Genomic DNA, 17,722 nt, shown 5'->3' with positions numbered 1-17,722 from the left:
TGACTTAATTAGATGAAGTGTCGAAACTTCAAACAAAGGATCGTGAATGAACCTTCTTCGCTCGAAATTGAGGTTTAAGCTTGACTCGTTAATTAAATGAGTGAAATTCGTATAGCTCGTGAGTAGGTCTGATTCATCTACAAACGTACGAGTTAAATACAATGATACGAAAGCGATCGAAAAACGAGAGATCTGCAAAACTGCATCGATATATATTCCAATCGATTTACAAGTTACAACTTCAAATTCTTCCAATTCATGGTAGAGAACAAAGCAACACAAAAAAATGTGTACAGGGGAAGGGGGATTTTAATATATTTTCCCCTAAAAAATAATAATGAAATCTACCTATAAAACAAGATTCAAATGGCCATTGCTTACAAAAAAGAATATAGAAATGAAGAAAAATAGATATACAAAAAAAAAAAAAAAAGAATGAAGAAGTGAGCTTCAAAATATACAAGCAAATGAGGTTTCTTCACTCAGCAGAGGGCAGCATACTAATATGTGCAGCATTCTGTGCCTGTGAGTTCTCTTCTGGCATCTCCGTCTGCGACTGGCTACGGACGATCTTAGAAGGTGACCATTGGTCCGGGACCATCAGGAAATACGTCGTCATGGCCTTCCTGAATCTCCTCTTGTACTGCTTCGGAGAAATCACGGTTGGTGAGGCGTTCTTGGGCCCGCCCAGAATGCCCGATGCCTTCACCCATGTCTCGAGATGCTTGTCCCATGTGTACTGTCTCATGAAGTCGATGATTCCAAGTACAAGCTCGTGCTTCTCTTCATCAACCCCGACTAGTAGTGAGTAGTCCATCACATCTATAGACTGCAGCCAGAGATAGGAAGCAATGAAATGTAAGTCGAGGTGGGGTGAGTTCGTGGATGATAAAGAGAGGAGATGAGAAACTTACAGCGAGAAAAGCAGTATCGTTCCACACAGCTCTTTCTAGTACTCGTTTGGCCTTGTTTCCGACAAATATGGGAGAAGTGGGCATTGCTTCGATCAAGTTCTGATCCAACAACACCTTATTACTTCCGGAAGAATCTGGATTGTATCGCGACCTGGATGAACCTTTGAGATCATAGAGACGTGTCACGTTTCTTCCGAATAGCAGATTCTCCATCACCAGCACATCCATTTTGGTTTCTTTCCCTCCTTTAAGTTGTTTCGAAAATACCTTTTCGACAAAATTCAAACAGTGTTATAATTTACCAAGATTTCCATCACTTCAAACCAAGAAAACTAAAGATCAACTTTTTTCTCGACTAGCATATGTTGTATGATGTACCATTGAAAGAAATTGTCTACACTAGACACGAACCCCAAAGATAGCTCGATAGCTCATTCGTGGCAAATATCAGGAAGTGATAAATTATTCAGCAATAAAGATTCAGCTTTTTGGATGAAGACAGAAATACCTGATAGATACCGAGGACCTTTGCCAGGCAGGTGGGGCTTCCTGTCCCAATTGATTCAGACATGTATTTGAAGTAGCCCGGGGCGAACTTGATGAACGACTCCAGCTCAGTCTTCGTCACTTGCTTGATGATAAACCGATCATCCAAAGTTTTTGCAAAGAAGACGTTGCTCTTCCCACCTTGGGCGCCCCACTTCTTGCAACGGCTGAGGGATCTGACGAAATCCACCTCCGATGGGCAACTTATCCTCCTCAGTGCATCAAAACGTTTTGCATAGTAACAGGTGACCATGTATTTAACCTTCCCAAGGGGTCCATCATCTGTAAACGACACTCTGGCGTGCAAAGCTTTTGTGTACGAGACAGGGTCCGAATTCAAGGAACTACGGAAGCTTGACAGCATGCTCTCGTCTCCCGAGCCAACGCTTTTGTACGATTCCAACATCACCTCGTCCAAAGATGATAATGACGGAAAGGCCCCGACATCAAGGGAGTGCATTGAATACATCGGTTCTGCAGTGTCCCTGGGTTTCTCGGGCTCATCAGAGATTTGGGCAAAGTATTCATGAGAAACGAGGGCGTGGGATATAAGACTCGTTGGCTCATCATCATACACCGGGATGACAGTCCCATTAATCCCCATCGGGAGAAGTAACATGGCCTCACCTTGGAGTTCAGGGTCCTGGAACAAGGAAATGTACACTGGATTATATCCACTTAACGTATCCAGCTTCAGGTCTGGCCACGAGGAATTCTTGCTTGGTGACCGGTAGTAGATAGAAAACGGAGTGGTCAGCCAGCTCTCAGCATCATCCAAATCACCAGAACTTTTGGTAGACGAGCCGGAAGGCGAGTCCTCTCTCTCATACTCTGTATCCAACTTGTCAACACCTTTGACAGCGGATGAAGTATCAACGTCAGCTAATTCCGACACATTGCACTTTTTAGGGACGTCTATACCTGGATGACTCTCACCAGTCCATGCAGCATCAAGAGTATCCGACAGAGATATAGGACTTTGACCATCTAAGTGAGCCAGAGGATCCGTTACATCAGTGAACCTTACTTCATGAGAGAGTTCAAGCGGATTCTGCTTTCCATGATCAAGATTCAAGGATGAATCAGTTCTTTGTGGAACCACCTCAAGGTGATTGTTGAGCAGACCGATTTGGCTATGATCAGGATTTTCTTTCAGCTTTGCATCAGCAGCAGTGGACTCAGAACTGCTTAAAGTTTTACTGGTCGGAACTGGGACATTTACATCGAACATTCTTTCAGTGTCACCGAGAGATTTCTGAACAGCCACAGAAGTGGAGACCTCCACCTTATTTGGTTTGCTATTGGAATCTAGGCTAGCTGCATATATCAGGCGCCGGTCCCACACATAAGACTGGAAGACTAGCTCTCTGCGCAGCTGATTGAGCTCAAGAATATCAACGAGTGGTTGCCCTATTGTTGCCTCCTTTCTCAAGATTTTCCGGAGCATTTCCTGACAAAAGAAAAAGAAATTGAACATAAGAAGCACATAAACATTGCTTTGAAAATGAAACTCTTGATTTGAAAATGAAACCAGACCTCAAATATTGACTTCTCCTTCTGCAAGAGCCCTTCTAGATCTATAATCAGGTGCCTAGATTCATGATCATTCGTGCCACCATTCATCGCACCTACACCACATTTTCTTTCTGCCAAGAGGCGAAGAGCATTGAGCACCTCGGAGAACAGAAGTTCAGCTCGCCCAACCACCTGAGAGATAGTTAGGAAGTGTAAACGAAAGAGTATTTGACATATCTCAGGAGACAAGAGATCCCCAGGGAATAGAAAGAGAGAACGACGATGGTTTCACCTCATTTATTTCTTTTTCTATCCACTCTTGATTTTTGTAGTTGAAATCAAGTTTTGAGGGAGGTAGGTACACCGAATGAACATCAATCGATGCATACCGAAAGCAAGCAACCATTTGTCCGAAGCTGCATCAACCCAAGTGGACTTGATTGTAAAAAGATCCAATATGCATTCATGATGCTCAAAGGGCGGTAATTATATTAAGGACAATGAGAAATGGATCATACCCGTAAAACCGAAGACAGTCTCTATGCAAAGAATGGCCACAGCTCGCCACTCTACTCGCAGCTGCATGGTTCGAAAAGCTTAGCTCCAAGAACTTTCCAAAGGACAACCCCCATGCAGCATCTGACATCGGAACCCGTCTAGTTGCAGGTGGATATCCATTAGCCCTAGGACATCTCAAGCAACGGTGCCACATCCAAATCTTACCGTCCCCTTCACCAGGTAAAATAATTTCAGGTAGTTTCTTCACTGAAATTGTCAGAGTGCCTTGTCGATGAGTGTAGCACTGAACATGAGCCTCGGCAGCCATCTCACATGAGCGGCATACAAAACTCTGTTGCATATGTTAGACCTATCAGTAAGACTGAGAAGTGTGTTCAGTTTGAGAGAGGGAGAGAGAGATACCTTATCAAACAAATGATCGCGTAGAAAACGGCCTAGTGGCTTGTCAAAGCTACCATAATATTTGATCCGGAACAAATGTGACCTTTCACAGACAGTTCCCTTCCATACACATCTCGATGACAACGAGACTAAGATGCTTTGATGGTCTGAGGGAGAGGGTGGAAATTCTTCTTTCAAAGAAGATTGTTCATCAGGAATCTTTAGACCATCCGTTTGCAAAGATGCCAGATTTGAAAATTTGCTCTTAGTATCTATGTTATAGTCATCTGTTTCCATAATTTTGACATTTGAATCTTCAAAATGATTAGAGGAGTGGATATCTACAGCCGCGCCAGCAGGTTCGTCTAATTCACTAGGTTTTGCCTCGGTGGACAAGCCCAAGTCTAGAATAGCTTTTCCTTCAGCAGAAGATGATATAGGAGGCTCACCATACTGAGAGCTCAAAGAAGCAGGGAGATTATGTGTGTCTGAATATTCGTGAACCGATGCAATTGTTTCCCTGATTAGATCTGAAGGGGGTAAATCATTCGACCTCTGTGGATCACCAACAGATTGTGGTCCGGGAGTCTTATCCCCAGATGGAACTGAAAAACCAGGTACAGTTGAGATTGATCGGTCAATTGTCGATTGCTTATCTGGTAGTGCCACCTTGATAGGAGAGTTCAACGGAAGTGCTGGCAAGGAAGCACCTTCGTCAGCAAGAAAAGATGTCTCCAGAGCCAAGTGATAAGCCGCAAAAACTCCATACTGTACGACATGCTTCACTTTCTTCAATTCATCCCCACTGGCGCCTCGAAGTATTATCTGAATAAATCAACCCCTAAGACAGCTAAATTTAAATAATGAATTTTCCAAATGATAAATTTGTCACAAACTTACAGTGCATCCTTGTGGCTTTGGGCAACCTTCGAAATACATCAGAGTCTTCACCAGCTTCTTTCCAGCCTGACCAGCACTACCATGCTCTTCCGTAAACTTCATTACGTTGAACATATCACAATATCCCACCTTCTCTGATGATAGGTGATCAATTGAAGGAACGATTTGGGCACCAGTGCAACGGGCTATGCGCTCCAGAAGTGGTCTTTTAATATTTAGAACAAGAGATATTTCTTTTGCGAGAAGGTACTCTTGTGCGTGGCGCGAAACAGATTTCTCAACAAGAAGAATATTAGGAGTGTGCACACTTATCTTTGCAACGGCCATCTTCAGATGATCCATTTCCTGTGAACAAATCACAAGTCAAATGCTATGACAAAGGAAAATATGCACTCAGTTAAGCAGAAGTGAAGTCAATAAATTTTACCTGTTGTAACAGTGTATCAAAGCTTGAAAGAGCATTAGAAACCCGCTGGTACTCAAGAGCCCCTCCGAGGATCAGTAAGCGAGGCTTCTCTACTTTTGATGTCATCCGTCGATGAGCCACATTTTTCTTGCAAACAACCCCTCTGACCACCAAACTGATAAAGTGAAATTGTCACCATCAGAGGAATGCTAGGAAAAACATAATGATACAACAGCATATACACAAGAATGATGTTCTACTTTCAACCTCCATAATCATCTGCATTGACTGTTGCAAGAAATCCAAAAATAGTTCAATGTACTTACCTCTCGCTTCGAAGCCCTGAAGCTAAACATTTTACTTTGACATATCCTCCGGGGTCCATTTGCCCCCCCTGGCTCATATCTGGTTTTAACAATGTGGCAGCCTCCCATGACAAGGCAATGATTATTTCCAACCAGCTCTCTTTGTCATTTTCATCCTCTGAAAGAAGATTGTCTACCTGCAAGAGTTGAGCTACTAAAGCCCGAAAATGGCCTTCGACCACACTCTTCATGACTCTCTTATGCTCCTCATTTGATTTTTCCCGACTACGAAACTCCCCGCTCCCAGAGCTGTTTGAATTGTTCAGATATCCCCATTCTCCTGCAGCATCCCCATCACCGTCGTCCTCGAATGAAAGTGCTTCCCTTTCATCTTCTTCGTCCTCAGGATCGGGAGGGAGCCACAAAACTCCATTGTTTTCAAAATCTACAGGCTCAATATTGACATCTTCTGCCACATATATAGAAGAAGGTGCCTCACATTCGTCACCAAAGTCGTGCTCAGCATCTTTCTCGCCAATCTGCTGTGATTCTTCAGAGTTTTCAGAATTAAGACCATATGGCCACGGGGAGCTGGTCGTACTTTTTGAATCAACCGCATCTCCATCAGGATGAACTTTACGTGAGTTGTAATCACTGTTGATGTCCTCAAATTTAACAGGACCATAGTAGCCATTAACCTGGGAGAAGTCACTAGCTATGGGATCTAACTGAGATATTCCATATTCATCATCATCGTCGTCATCACTCCTGCTAAACATACAATGATGAGATTCATATAGCAAATGTCAACAGGAAATATCAACCATTGATTTCATTGCTTATATTCATGGTCTTAAAATTTTGGCTACATTATGCACATATATTACACAGCCAGCACTGTTTCAACGTCTATACAACTTATCACCATTACCATCATGTAATCATAATAAATTCCTTCATCAGAAATAAAAGTTGAGCTCCTGTCCCTCTGTTCAGACTTAATAAAATCTCTTTATATGCTCCCAAATAAACGTGCTATCTATAAAATTATTGAAGGAAGATCAGAAGTAACCTGTTTCGAAAATAATCAAATTGGTCTTCACACATGTTTTGCTCCTCCGAAACCACACCAGCATCATTGATCTTTGCTGCTCCAGCATTCTGCCTATCTAAATCTGCTTCAGTCGACGGTGATTGCATCGGGCTGGGTGCAGGCGACTGTGACACTGACATAAATGTAGTGCTACTGCTACCACAGGTGCCACTTGAAATGGTGCTAAGGAAACTGGCTGATGATGGAGAAGTACAGATGGCGTCGGGCAGATCCACCTGGCGCCCATCATCAACTGCCCCAATCGACTCTTTTCCCCATTGCTCTTTCTCCCTTTGCTTGAAACAGTAGTTGCAGACCCTAATCCTATCCCAGTCTTCTGATGAAATCTTTGGCCCACTATGCCCACTATGAAGCCGATTTGACGTACACTTGGCACAGAAAATCCGGCCACAGAGGCGACAATGATGTCTCCGGTTAATCAAGTTAAACTGTGAATCACACTCGTAGCACACCCTGCAACTCTGGTCGGGCATCCAGAAATCCCTCGACACATGTGCAGGTTCCGACGGCCATGACATCCAAGATCTAAATAAGCCTACCAGAGCAGAAAATGTCCTATCAGGCTCATCCATCGACTCAACAACCCTCCATCCCCTCTCATTGTGACATGCTCATTTCTTTCCAACTCAAACATCCATTCCCAAACCCTGACACATACAATCACAAGAAATTAATAATGAATCTTCTCCAACACAAAAATTAACCCAGGCAGTATAAACAAACTAATCCAATCTAATTGGCAAACCTAAATCCTTTCTTCAGCTCACAACACTCAAATTCAATGACTAAACAGCTGCAACAAACTCGATCCACTCAAAATTCAACACAAAACTCAAATCCAATAGTCGAATTTTCCTTGATCAATAACTAATAGCCCTAAATCCCCAATTTTAGCAAATTCCACAGCTACAACAATCACAATAACTAAAAGCAATCCACGATCAATCAATCCCTCACATAAAACAGAGCAACGAAAAAACGAACCTTTATACATACAACCTCCGAATCGGAAATTCGGAGAAACACGCAATCAGTGGATTAAATTAATCAATCAATCAATCTGTATCCTCTCTGTCACAAAATTCACTGAAAAAAACGCGGGATTTCGGGGTGAAAAGCAGCTGTTCCCTTCACATACAAGATTAATCACCGAATGTCTGCCCTAATTCCTTGATCCTCAAATAAATGGGAAATCGGAAGTTGAATCACCGAATTAATCAGAATTGGAGCGTGGATTAATACAATTAATTAACCAATTTTTCGAGATGATTCTTCCTCGTCAGAGATTCCATGATTATAGTAAAGGTTGGAAAAGCGACTGAATGGATGGTGTGAGCTTTATTTTTAATATAAATTTAATATTAATAATTTCTCAAACTTTTATCTTAATTTGCTGACTAGATTTGTTTTATTCGGCAATATAAAATACTCCCTCCGTCCTAGATAATTTGGGACACTTTGACCCGACACGGATTTTAAGAAATCTAATGAAAAGTGGGTTGAAAAAGTCAGTGGAAGGTGAGTCCTACCTTTATATATTAGTTTTATAATAAAATGTGAGTAGGAATGAGTTAGTGGAATATGGGTTCCACTACCAAAAATGGTAAAAGTGAAAGACGACAAATTTTTAGAGACAGACGAAAATGGAAATAAGTGACAAATTTTCAAGGACGTAGGGAGTAATAATTTCTCAAACTTTTATCTAAATTTGCTGACTAAATTTGTTTTATTCGGCAATATAAAATAAATGGTTTTGACTAGTTCAATTTGATACAATAATTTGATTGATGACTTGAAAATAATGAATTTGTCTTAATCAATTACCAATTCATTAGGTGTTATTGAATTGGAAAATGAAATAAATTATGCATTGTGGAGTATATGAGGTTCTTGGAAGGACTACCAAAAAGGTATTTTCGTCATGAAACAGTGAAAATGACCATTTTCGAGATAAACGCTTAGTCCAAGGTTGTTTGGGGATATTTTGAAAGTCTAGGGTTCATTGGCGAGATAAACGCATAGTCCAATGACTATTTTCGTAGTTCACTCTTATTTTTAATATAAAATTAATAATAATCTCTCAAACTTTTATCTAAATTTGCTGACTAAATTTGTTTTATTCGGCAATATAAAATAATTGGCTTTGACTAGTTCAATTTGAAACAATAATATTTGCTTGATGACTTGAAAATAATGAATTTGTCTTAATCAATAACTAATTCATTAGGTGTTATTGATTTGGAAAATAAAATGAATAATGCATTGTGGAGTATATGAGGTTCTTGGAAGTTTCCTTTCATGGAAAAGTTTTGCATATAGTAGTAGTTTAAAGTTTTGCATAAAGTTTATAGTTTTGCTACCTATTTCATAGCTGTTCTAATTTTTGTGAACTAGTTTTACCACCCGTGCTATGCACGGGCCAAGTAATTTTTAAAAAATAAGAAAATATATTTAAAACAAATTAAATAAAAATAAGGAATATATAGGAAATATGTAAAAACTATTGAAAATAAAGAATAGAAACTATTTATATTTAAGCCTTGGAAATAGTCGAGATGGTGGAATCGAATTAGACTGCGTTCATATTTTTCTAATTCAATGGGGATTTTGGATTGGTTTGAGTGGAATGTTTAATATCTAATTTAAAACAAATACCCAAACAAAAATACTAAATAATGAAAAAAATATTAATACTTTAAACTTCATTGTACATAATATACCAAATTACATAATATTATGGCTGAAATAAATAAAACAAATTAAATACACCTTATACACAATTAGATGGCCAAACACAATTAAAAAAATTCATACTACTTATTACATATTCATAATACACACCTAAATAACCCAGCACATTAAATAGAATTTCATACTTATACAAAAAATTTCAAACATTATTTAAAAATAATTGTTCATAATATTACTAATTACATGAAATTATAAGAAAAATACATACCATAAACTTTATAATTAACCTATAAACTAATAAAAAATTAAAAATTATCAATTAAAATAAAATTTAATATTTATATATATTTATATATAAATATTAAACAAAAATATTAGATAATAATTAGAAAATGTTATATTGGCCCAATAAACTGGAAACAATACCCAAAAAAATTTATTAAAACCCAAAACGATTTTTAACTTAGGCCCAATAATTTTGAACCGAAGCCCAATTCTTATATAAAATACGTTATTGGGGAATTAATTAAGATTTCTAAGCTATAGATTTAGTATTAATTAACACACTTAAGGATTAAAACAATACCTTAAAATATATATATATATATATATATACACATTTTCGAGAATGAAAATGTCGGCGCCTTAGAGAAAGCCCTAGTTCACAACCATCTCCTTCGGCGGAAGACGACGTCTTCTCCTCTCAATCGGCGCTGACCGGACACCACAATACCTTATCGACTACATACCACAACTAATCTCCAGATTTGCAACTAAAATCTACCAAAACAACCCTAAAATCTACAAAATCGACAACGAAAAAAAATCGCCAACAATTTCTTCGCCGACTGCTAAGCGTCGCCTCCGTCATCGGTTCAAGAATTGCGACAGAACGGCAGACCACAGATCGAAATCGGAATCTATTACAGGTATATTCCAACAAAATTTCGCGAATATACCAAAATAGTCGAAGATTAGGTCTATTCTAACTTTATCAATTGTTTTTTTCACAGTATCGGAGAAGGATTGGATGCCTTTCGAAGATTCAAATCATAGATCCAAAGTATTGCAAAGTCAGACAACAATTATTTCGAGAATGATGTTCAAATCTACCAGACTGAGATAAGTTACCTCAAACAAAGTTCATTTTTTTCAGATTGATGTCAATTTCATTCAGCAATGTTGTTAGTAGACTATATTCAAGCATATTTTTCATTCGGAAAATAGAAAAAAAAGGGATATCACTATTAGGTTTCAAAATTTAGCAAGTTATTGAAAATATGAAGATTTTGATAAATTTCAGAAGTGATATAGCACTTGTGTTTGATTATTCTGCTGTGAAATGGAGACTACATAACAGTATACTTCAAAATGAAAGTTATATGCGTATTAAACTGTTATGCATTTCTGGGGTCTTAAAAAAGTACTTACATTGTTCATTGACAGGAAAAAAATTGAAAGAAAGTGAAATATGCAAGAAGAAGGAAGATAAAAGGGGATTAGAAGGCAGTTCAGCAAGAAACTCAGAGGTATAATACTCACTTGAAGCATCAGATGATACACCCTGAGATGAGCAACCCTTTATGATTGTAGAACTCTTCAACTTTTTCATTGCAAATAGCACAAAATCTGTTTAACTTTCTCTCTTCAAAGTTGAATGATATATTTAAAGAAATTGTGTTCTTAAAAGGTGTTCATTCCAAAAGCAACACAGATTTCAACATGACCTTTGAGTTTCCAAAAAAAAAAGGATTGATGGTTCTTTTAGGTGTTAAAAACACCTGGATATGAATATTTAGAAAAAATATTGCAGAATTTGTAACACATGCTGATAGCTAAGATCTGTTTATATGAATGATAGGAAAATTTAAATACTATGTATAATGTTAGTGAAAGATAGTTTCAGAAATATTTTTAAGAGAATATCTGTTTGAAATTTTTTTTATTCTATATGATTGTAAAAACAGATGCATGCAATGTGATAGTATTGAATATAAATCAAGAATTTTGGCTCCATTAAGTAGATTTGACACAAATAAATTATTAATTTGAACCTACAGCACTTATAATTCTTAATTTTCATGAGATTTACATAATTTAGAGGAAGTATTATTTGGTTTCAAATAATACTTATTTGTAGTATGGTATATAGATATATCAGAGACTGCCTCCTTTTGCTGCAGAGAGTTACTAATGTTGTCCTCTAGTAAGGTTTTAGGTTGGCTTATACTTGACCGACATAAAACATGAATATATTTTAGAAAAATAGTTTCGGATGTCTTTAGGCTGATTTAGAAAGAGAAAGTATGTCATTTCTGATTGAGTTAGAAAGTTGAGTTAGAAAGTTGAGTTAGAAAGCTGAGTTAGAAAGAGATGAACATGCAAATTAATAGGTACAGAAGCCTTTAAAAAACTTACTAATTTGAAGGCATAATTTTTAAGATACTTAGGATTTAAGTATGTCCTTTAAGATACTTAGGACTTTTAAGATAATTTTTAAGATACTTAGAATATGCTAAACCATTTTATAATTCTGTATATTTACTTTAAAAACCCTTTCTTTACACTGTCTATTAATATAACAGAAAAAGAGATAGTGAAAAACCAACACAGAATATGGGATTGCAAAAATAAAGATTAAAGAGAAAGAGTGCAAAATCTTTCTCTTGATTAAACAAAAATCAGAATGCCTTATCCTACATCCCCACTGGAATGCAACAAAAAGATACAAAAGTGATGAAAAAGACATAAACCATCATTACAAAGAACTACCAAAAGAACACAGAACTGATAAGAGTTGTAAGATAGTCCACTAACAATCCACCAACTAAACCAACTAACCAAAATAGAAGTTTAGATAAGTTCAAAAAACACTTCAACTAACTTAAAACAGTTAAGAACTTAAAACATGTCTTCAATTAATCAGCACCAGATAAATCCTGAGTGTAGCTAATTGCTTCCTCATAATCATCATCTTCAATGACATTCACCTTCTTCATTTTCTTCTTGATCTTATCAGAACAGATTACTTCCTCTGCATCAAATTCATCTAACAAACATCGCTTTACACTTCCTTCACCGATGTTTTCATAACCACTTTGCTTAGTAATAGTTGAGAAATCAGGAGTGACAAATTCTTTGCTACATACCTAAAATAATAAGATAATAAGAATTTCAGATGACTAAGAAGATAAATAACAAAGCTGAGCATAATTTCTCAAAAAAATACCTCAACAATATCAGCTCCAAAGAGTAAATCAGCAAGCTTGACATCGGTATTGAGAACTTGTGAAGCAATATTCTTAGGAACATATTTCTCAACAATTTCTGGAATATTACAAATCTTGTTAACCGTATATGGATATCTACGGTAAAATTCCTTGCTATTCTTGTTTTGAATCTTAAACAAAATTTCTTTCCCCAACAAAAGCTCCTCAATTTTCTTAGGAAGATACTCCATAACAGAATTCTGGAACAGAAAAAAGAAAGACTGAGTAAAATATAATTGGATAACACTAATGAATTTAAGATATGTCACTAATTTGTAATTATCTCCATATTACTCCCTATCATGTCACTGACCATTTTTCCAATAAGTTGAACCACTTCTCTTCTCTGTCCCATAATAGAAGTGATACATTACTTGAGTCATCAACAATGTTCACCACAAACCTAAACCTGAGAAAGAAGGGATTGAACTTAATAACTTCATTAAAATTCAAATAAACTGTAAAGAAACACAAATCTTCAGAATTAAAAATGAGAAGATGAATAATACCTTTTCACAGCAACATCAAAGTTCTTAATACAAAAGTCACATCTATACTTCTTGTCATCCAACACTCTAAGTTTCTTAACACAAGTCTTGCATGCTAAATAATACCATTCACCAAAATGAGGCTCAATTGATTCCACTTTTCCAAAAACCCAATATGATCCATCCTGATGACCAAAATAAGAAATATACTATTCCAAATTTAGTACTTCAAAAATAAAAATTCTGGATATAAAATGACTATCTGACCTTTAATAAGATTTGCATTTACACTACAAAACTATTTACAAACAGGAAATTAAAATACCTCCAAACAGCCAATATCACCAAGGGACTTCACATCAAGATCATCGAACTCTCTACTAAGTTTTACTCCAGATTGATCAACCATTCCTTGTGCAACAAATTTATCATCATGCTTTATCCTATAGATTACATTTAAAATTTGTTATAGTCAATCACTAAACAAACTATTTATATAGCATTGGGTATTAGGTAACAGTACCTGCTCCTAAATTCCTTCACAACATCAAGATCAGCATTAATCAAAACCTTGGAAGCTTGATAATGAGTAGACACACCAACCTCACCTAAAAATATAATAAGGAAACATTAAACCAATACATCACTTTTACAAAACTACAAATAAAAAAGATAGAAACAGACCTCTGAATATATTAGGCTTACAAAACTGTACAATGATTATAGGAACAGTCCCTTCAGCCTTAGACAATTGAGACATATAAGATTCCACATTGGCATCCCAAATTGTACAGAATATCTTGTTATGGCTGTCAAAAAAGTAGCAAATTTAGTTTCAATATGAAAAAAAGAAAAAAAAAATAGCAAACAAAAAAAATGAGCAGCAAGTATAAAACATACTTCACTGATTTGAACTTCAATTAGTCTGTATCTACTTTGCTTCACTACACTACCTGGGGAAGTGATGACACCAATGATGTCTGCAAAGTAAAATGAAATACATGATCAATAAAGTGAAAAATAAGTTCAAAAACAATAAATATAAACAAAGAGTTATACCAAAAAAAGGTGCATGCTCATCAATCTCATTGATGTTTGATATATCCCCAAATGGTTTAAATGAATACACTATAGGTGGAAAATCATTGTCTCTGACTTCATACATCTCAGTCTTATAGTTCATAAAGAGTCTAAAAAGATGATTAGTGGCTCTGTTTCTAAGTGTGTTTTTCCTAACAAAGAAGTTTTTGATATAATAGATCCCTCATTCTCTAGGCTTGTGTTGAAGGTTCTGTAGAACCATTTTTGGGAATGTGGCTTGGATGTAGGTACCCTGAAAATAAGAGGAATAAGCCCTTAGATATAAGCAAGATATAAGACAATAGAAATGGAAGAATATAATAGATAATAGATATTACTACTGTTAGAATTATTAAACTTATTACACTTAATTAGACTTATTAGACTTATGTCAGAAACATAACACTTCAACTAACTTAACTGTGCATTCTTTTGTAGGTGATTATTATTACATTCCAGATTCCAAATTCCATATTCCATATATGATAAAGGGTAATGACATGAAGGATGAAAAGGAAAACTACTAAATGACAGAGACATGGTAAATTTCAGGCATACCTTAGCATCATGAAAGACAGATTCTGTGCTGATATCTCTATTGTCATCCGGAAGACCTCCAAACACACGAACACAATAGACCTTGATGACAGAATTAGTAATGGCTGTATGGAGATTCTTGAGCAAGGTAACATAGGGGGCCATGGTGGACACTGATATATCACTGTAAGATAAATAGATAAAGTTCAGAATCATAAACATATAGACTAATATATGCTTATTCTTTGCAGGTGCTAAGCATAAACATTCCATAAGATGAAGAAGAGAGGAAGGAAACTATAAAAAGTTGCTGACAATGAAGCTGAAACTACTCAAAAAAGGTGGTGATCAAAACACAAAAAAGAAGAAATAAAGAAATGACAGAGACACAACACAGGTAAAATATATACAAAAGAAGTTCAGAAACTTCAATATAGTAGCTACAACTGAAATAGTAATATAGAAGAAAAGAGTTTTGTTGGAAAGAAATACCAAAAAGAACTATAGAAACTGCATGTAAGATTAGGAAGAAGAACTTAATAAGTTACAATTTTTTGAGTAGTTTCAGAAGTTCAGAATTCAGATGTACATAGGTGGGAGAAATAAACAATGGAACTACACCATACCAAAAGAACAATGGAACTGTATGATAGAGAAGAAGCTATTGCAGGGTGAGTTAAAGAGAGGTAGAAGAGAGTATTTATAGTGATTTGGTGAAGTTATTTAGCAAATAAATAATAAAAAAAATTACTTGGGAAACAGAAATAATGATAGCTGAGACCTTTCAAGTAATCAAATAAATGGAATAACCTGTTTCATTTCGATTACCAATAAATGCTGAAAATATAATATATATTAGTCTATAGAAATACTAAATATCCATATGCATATACGTATATACATATATTCAATAAATGTGAATTTTATGCTTTCTATATTATTTATTAGGAGCATTTATTGGGTCTAATGACAGCCATAATTAATGTCTGTTAGTTAATGTTCCCCTATTAATAATGAACCTATTTTGCAGGGATACCATAACAAATATATAAACCCTAATCTGAGAGGAGCCGCCCTACTTTCTAAGAAGGAAGAGAGAGAGCCAATGCTAGAACCAATAAGAATAGGATCCAGACAGAGGAGCCACGCCTATAAGCCTCTTCATCTCTGCAAATAGGTGGCTTTGTGAAGGAGAAGGAGAGAGAAAAATATAGACAATGATTACAGAGAGAACCAAGAGAGAAGAAGAAGAAACAACTTATAACAGGTAACTTGTTCCATTTATTAGCTTAAATAAATACATTTTGCACATATAATGAATATAACCATAGCTTTATTTTGATTGCAAATTGCATATTGCAATATACATTAAGAGAAGAAGAGGATGAACAATAATTTCCAATTATTGGTATGTGCATTAATGACAGTGACTGTTAATACCTATTTTAGTTCCAAATTAAGATTTTAATCAACAAATGATTACTACTGCAGATGTGTGAATTTTAATGGAAGAGAGATAAAAACAACAAAACAGGTAAAACTCTTCAATTACCTGATTTTAATACAATGCATATCTATTATAAATAACATTAAATGAATGATCTTTAGAAATGGAGCTTAACATAATTTATATAGCACATAGATAAATGGATAAATCAGCCTATCCAATTACGAATAAATGATTCCATAGAAGATATACAGATGCTATCCAATTCATAATTTTTACATTATTAAGATCTCATCAACTTCCTCCTTTGCATTTTCAGAGTTCTCTTTTGTGTCGTGTGTAAATATTGTGTGTGACTTTGAAACAATATTATGACTTTTAATTATGTTTTATGTGTGCATCTAATGTGCATGTTATATTTTGGACAGATTCCAACAAATTAGGTTATATGGTTGTCAGATTCGAATAAATTATGGTATATTTTGGACAGGAGCTTATGAAAAATATAATACTAACATTCTGTGATTTATTAATGAGGTGCTATTAAATTAATATGTTTAGTTTCCAATCGTTAATATTAGAAAAATTGAGAATATACTTATTCTAATGTATTTTTATACTTTTCAGGTAAATAAAGCTTTGGAAACAAATGAAGAACTGAATCTCAATCATTTTAGAAAAGTGGGATTTATTTGTTTAATACATGATGTAAAAAAGCAAAATATAGTGAACTGCACAAAACCAATCAAAATAAAGCTAAAAATATGCAATTAAGCCTAAAAACACAGCAGCATTGGAACCATAAATGATGGTAAAAATATTCACAAAAAAAACCAAGAAAAATACAAAATAGCCAAACTGCAGAAACTCATTTTCCCGCCAAAATGCTGCCAGGTGGCAGTAAAAAAAACTGCCCCTTTATATATTGATAGATTTAATTAAAATTGCCAATGAATTCAATTTTTGTGTATGTAATCAGTCAATACTTGCTCCGTGGAATACTCCATGAAAGAAATGATACATTAGAGTATCCATAATAGGGAGGGCACTTCTTTGGATAAGCCATTTCTTTTTATCCTCGACCATTTCTGATTTGTCTACGGTCACAAAAAAAAGTTTCTACAACAATAGTAGACACTTTTTGGCCATATTTCAATATATTTTATTTTTGTATATTTTAATTCAATTAGAAATAAAATTATGGGTTAAAAATAATTAGAGAAAAAACATATAATTTAATTAAAAAAAATTAAAACTAATTACCAAAAAACAAATCATTTTGATTGGACTCATTTGACCAAAGTAATCAAAACCCATTTAAAAAGCCCAAAATTAACCTATATTCTTCCTCATTTAAAAAAGCCCAAAATTAACTAAATCAAAACCCTACTTATCATCTTCTTCCTCATTCTTCTCCCCTTTTTCCCTTCCTCATTCTACTGATTTGAAAACGAAAAATAAAAATATAAAAAAATAAAAATTTGAAATCGGTGCCGCCGGGGCTCACCCGCCTCACAATAGACCGCCGCGGGCACTGCCGCGCTGTGTCCTCACCGAGTAGTCGTTAACACATGGAATAATTCTTTAATCATATTTCCGTCCCCTCCCAT

The 17,722-nt window shown here is 35.6% G+C and overlaps 2 protein-coding genes across 2 annotated transcripts; both read right to left on the bottom strand.

Annotated features, from left to right (window-relative positions):
• Window positions 1-191: 191 nt before the first annotated feature.
• On the bottom strand, window positions 192-7,918 carry LOC125205158 (1-phosphatidylinositol-3-phosphate 5-kinase FAB1B-like). Its single transcript, XM_048103977.2, has 12 exons — window positions 7,585-7,918; window positions 6,559-7,247; window positions 5,508-6,254; window positions 5,203-5,356; window positions 4,776-5,120; window positions 3,897-4,700; window positions 3,494-3,825; window positions 3,268-3,391; window positions 2,997-3,167; window positions 1,423-2,910; window positions 915-1,181; window positions 192-829 (listed from the first exon to the last, which is right to left on the bottom strand). The coding sequence occupies exons 2-12, from the start codon at window positions 7,170-7,172 to the stop codon at window positions 479-481; spliced, it is 5,397 nt and encodes a 1,798-aa protein (XP_047959934.1). The 5' UTR covers window positions 7,173-7,247; window positions 7,585-7,918; the 3' UTR covers window positions 192-478.
• A 4,291-nt stretch (window positions 7,919-12,209) lies between these two features.
• On the bottom strand, window positions 12,210-14,213 carry LOC148924058 (uncharacterized). Its single transcript, XM_089061673.1, has 9 exons — window positions 14,108-14,213; window positions 13,949-14,028; window positions 13,733-13,790; window positions 13,572-13,656; window positions 13,374-13,491; window positions 13,070-13,233; window positions 12,870-12,969; window positions 12,521-12,760; window positions 12,210-12,440 (listed from the first exon to the last, which is right to left on the bottom strand). The coding sequence occupies exons 1-9, from the start codon at window positions 14,211-14,213 to the stop codon at window positions 12,210-12,212; spliced, it is 1,182 nt and encodes a 393-aa protein (XP_088917799.1).
• Between the last annotated feature and the right edge of the window lie 3,509 nt (window positions 14,214-17,722).

Source organism: Salvia hispanica, chromosome 6, assembly GCF_029641045.1.
Source record: "Salvia hispanica isolate PSC_SH4W2 chromosome 6, Shi_PSC_v1, whole genome shotgun sequence".
Classification (NCBI taxonomy): Eukaryota; Viridiplantae; Streptophyta; class Magnoliopsida; order Lamiales; family Lamiaceae; genus Salvia; species Salvia hispanica.
The sequence above is the reverse complement of the archived record's forward strand: the minus strand, read 5'-3'. Positions and strand labels throughout refer to the sequence as shown.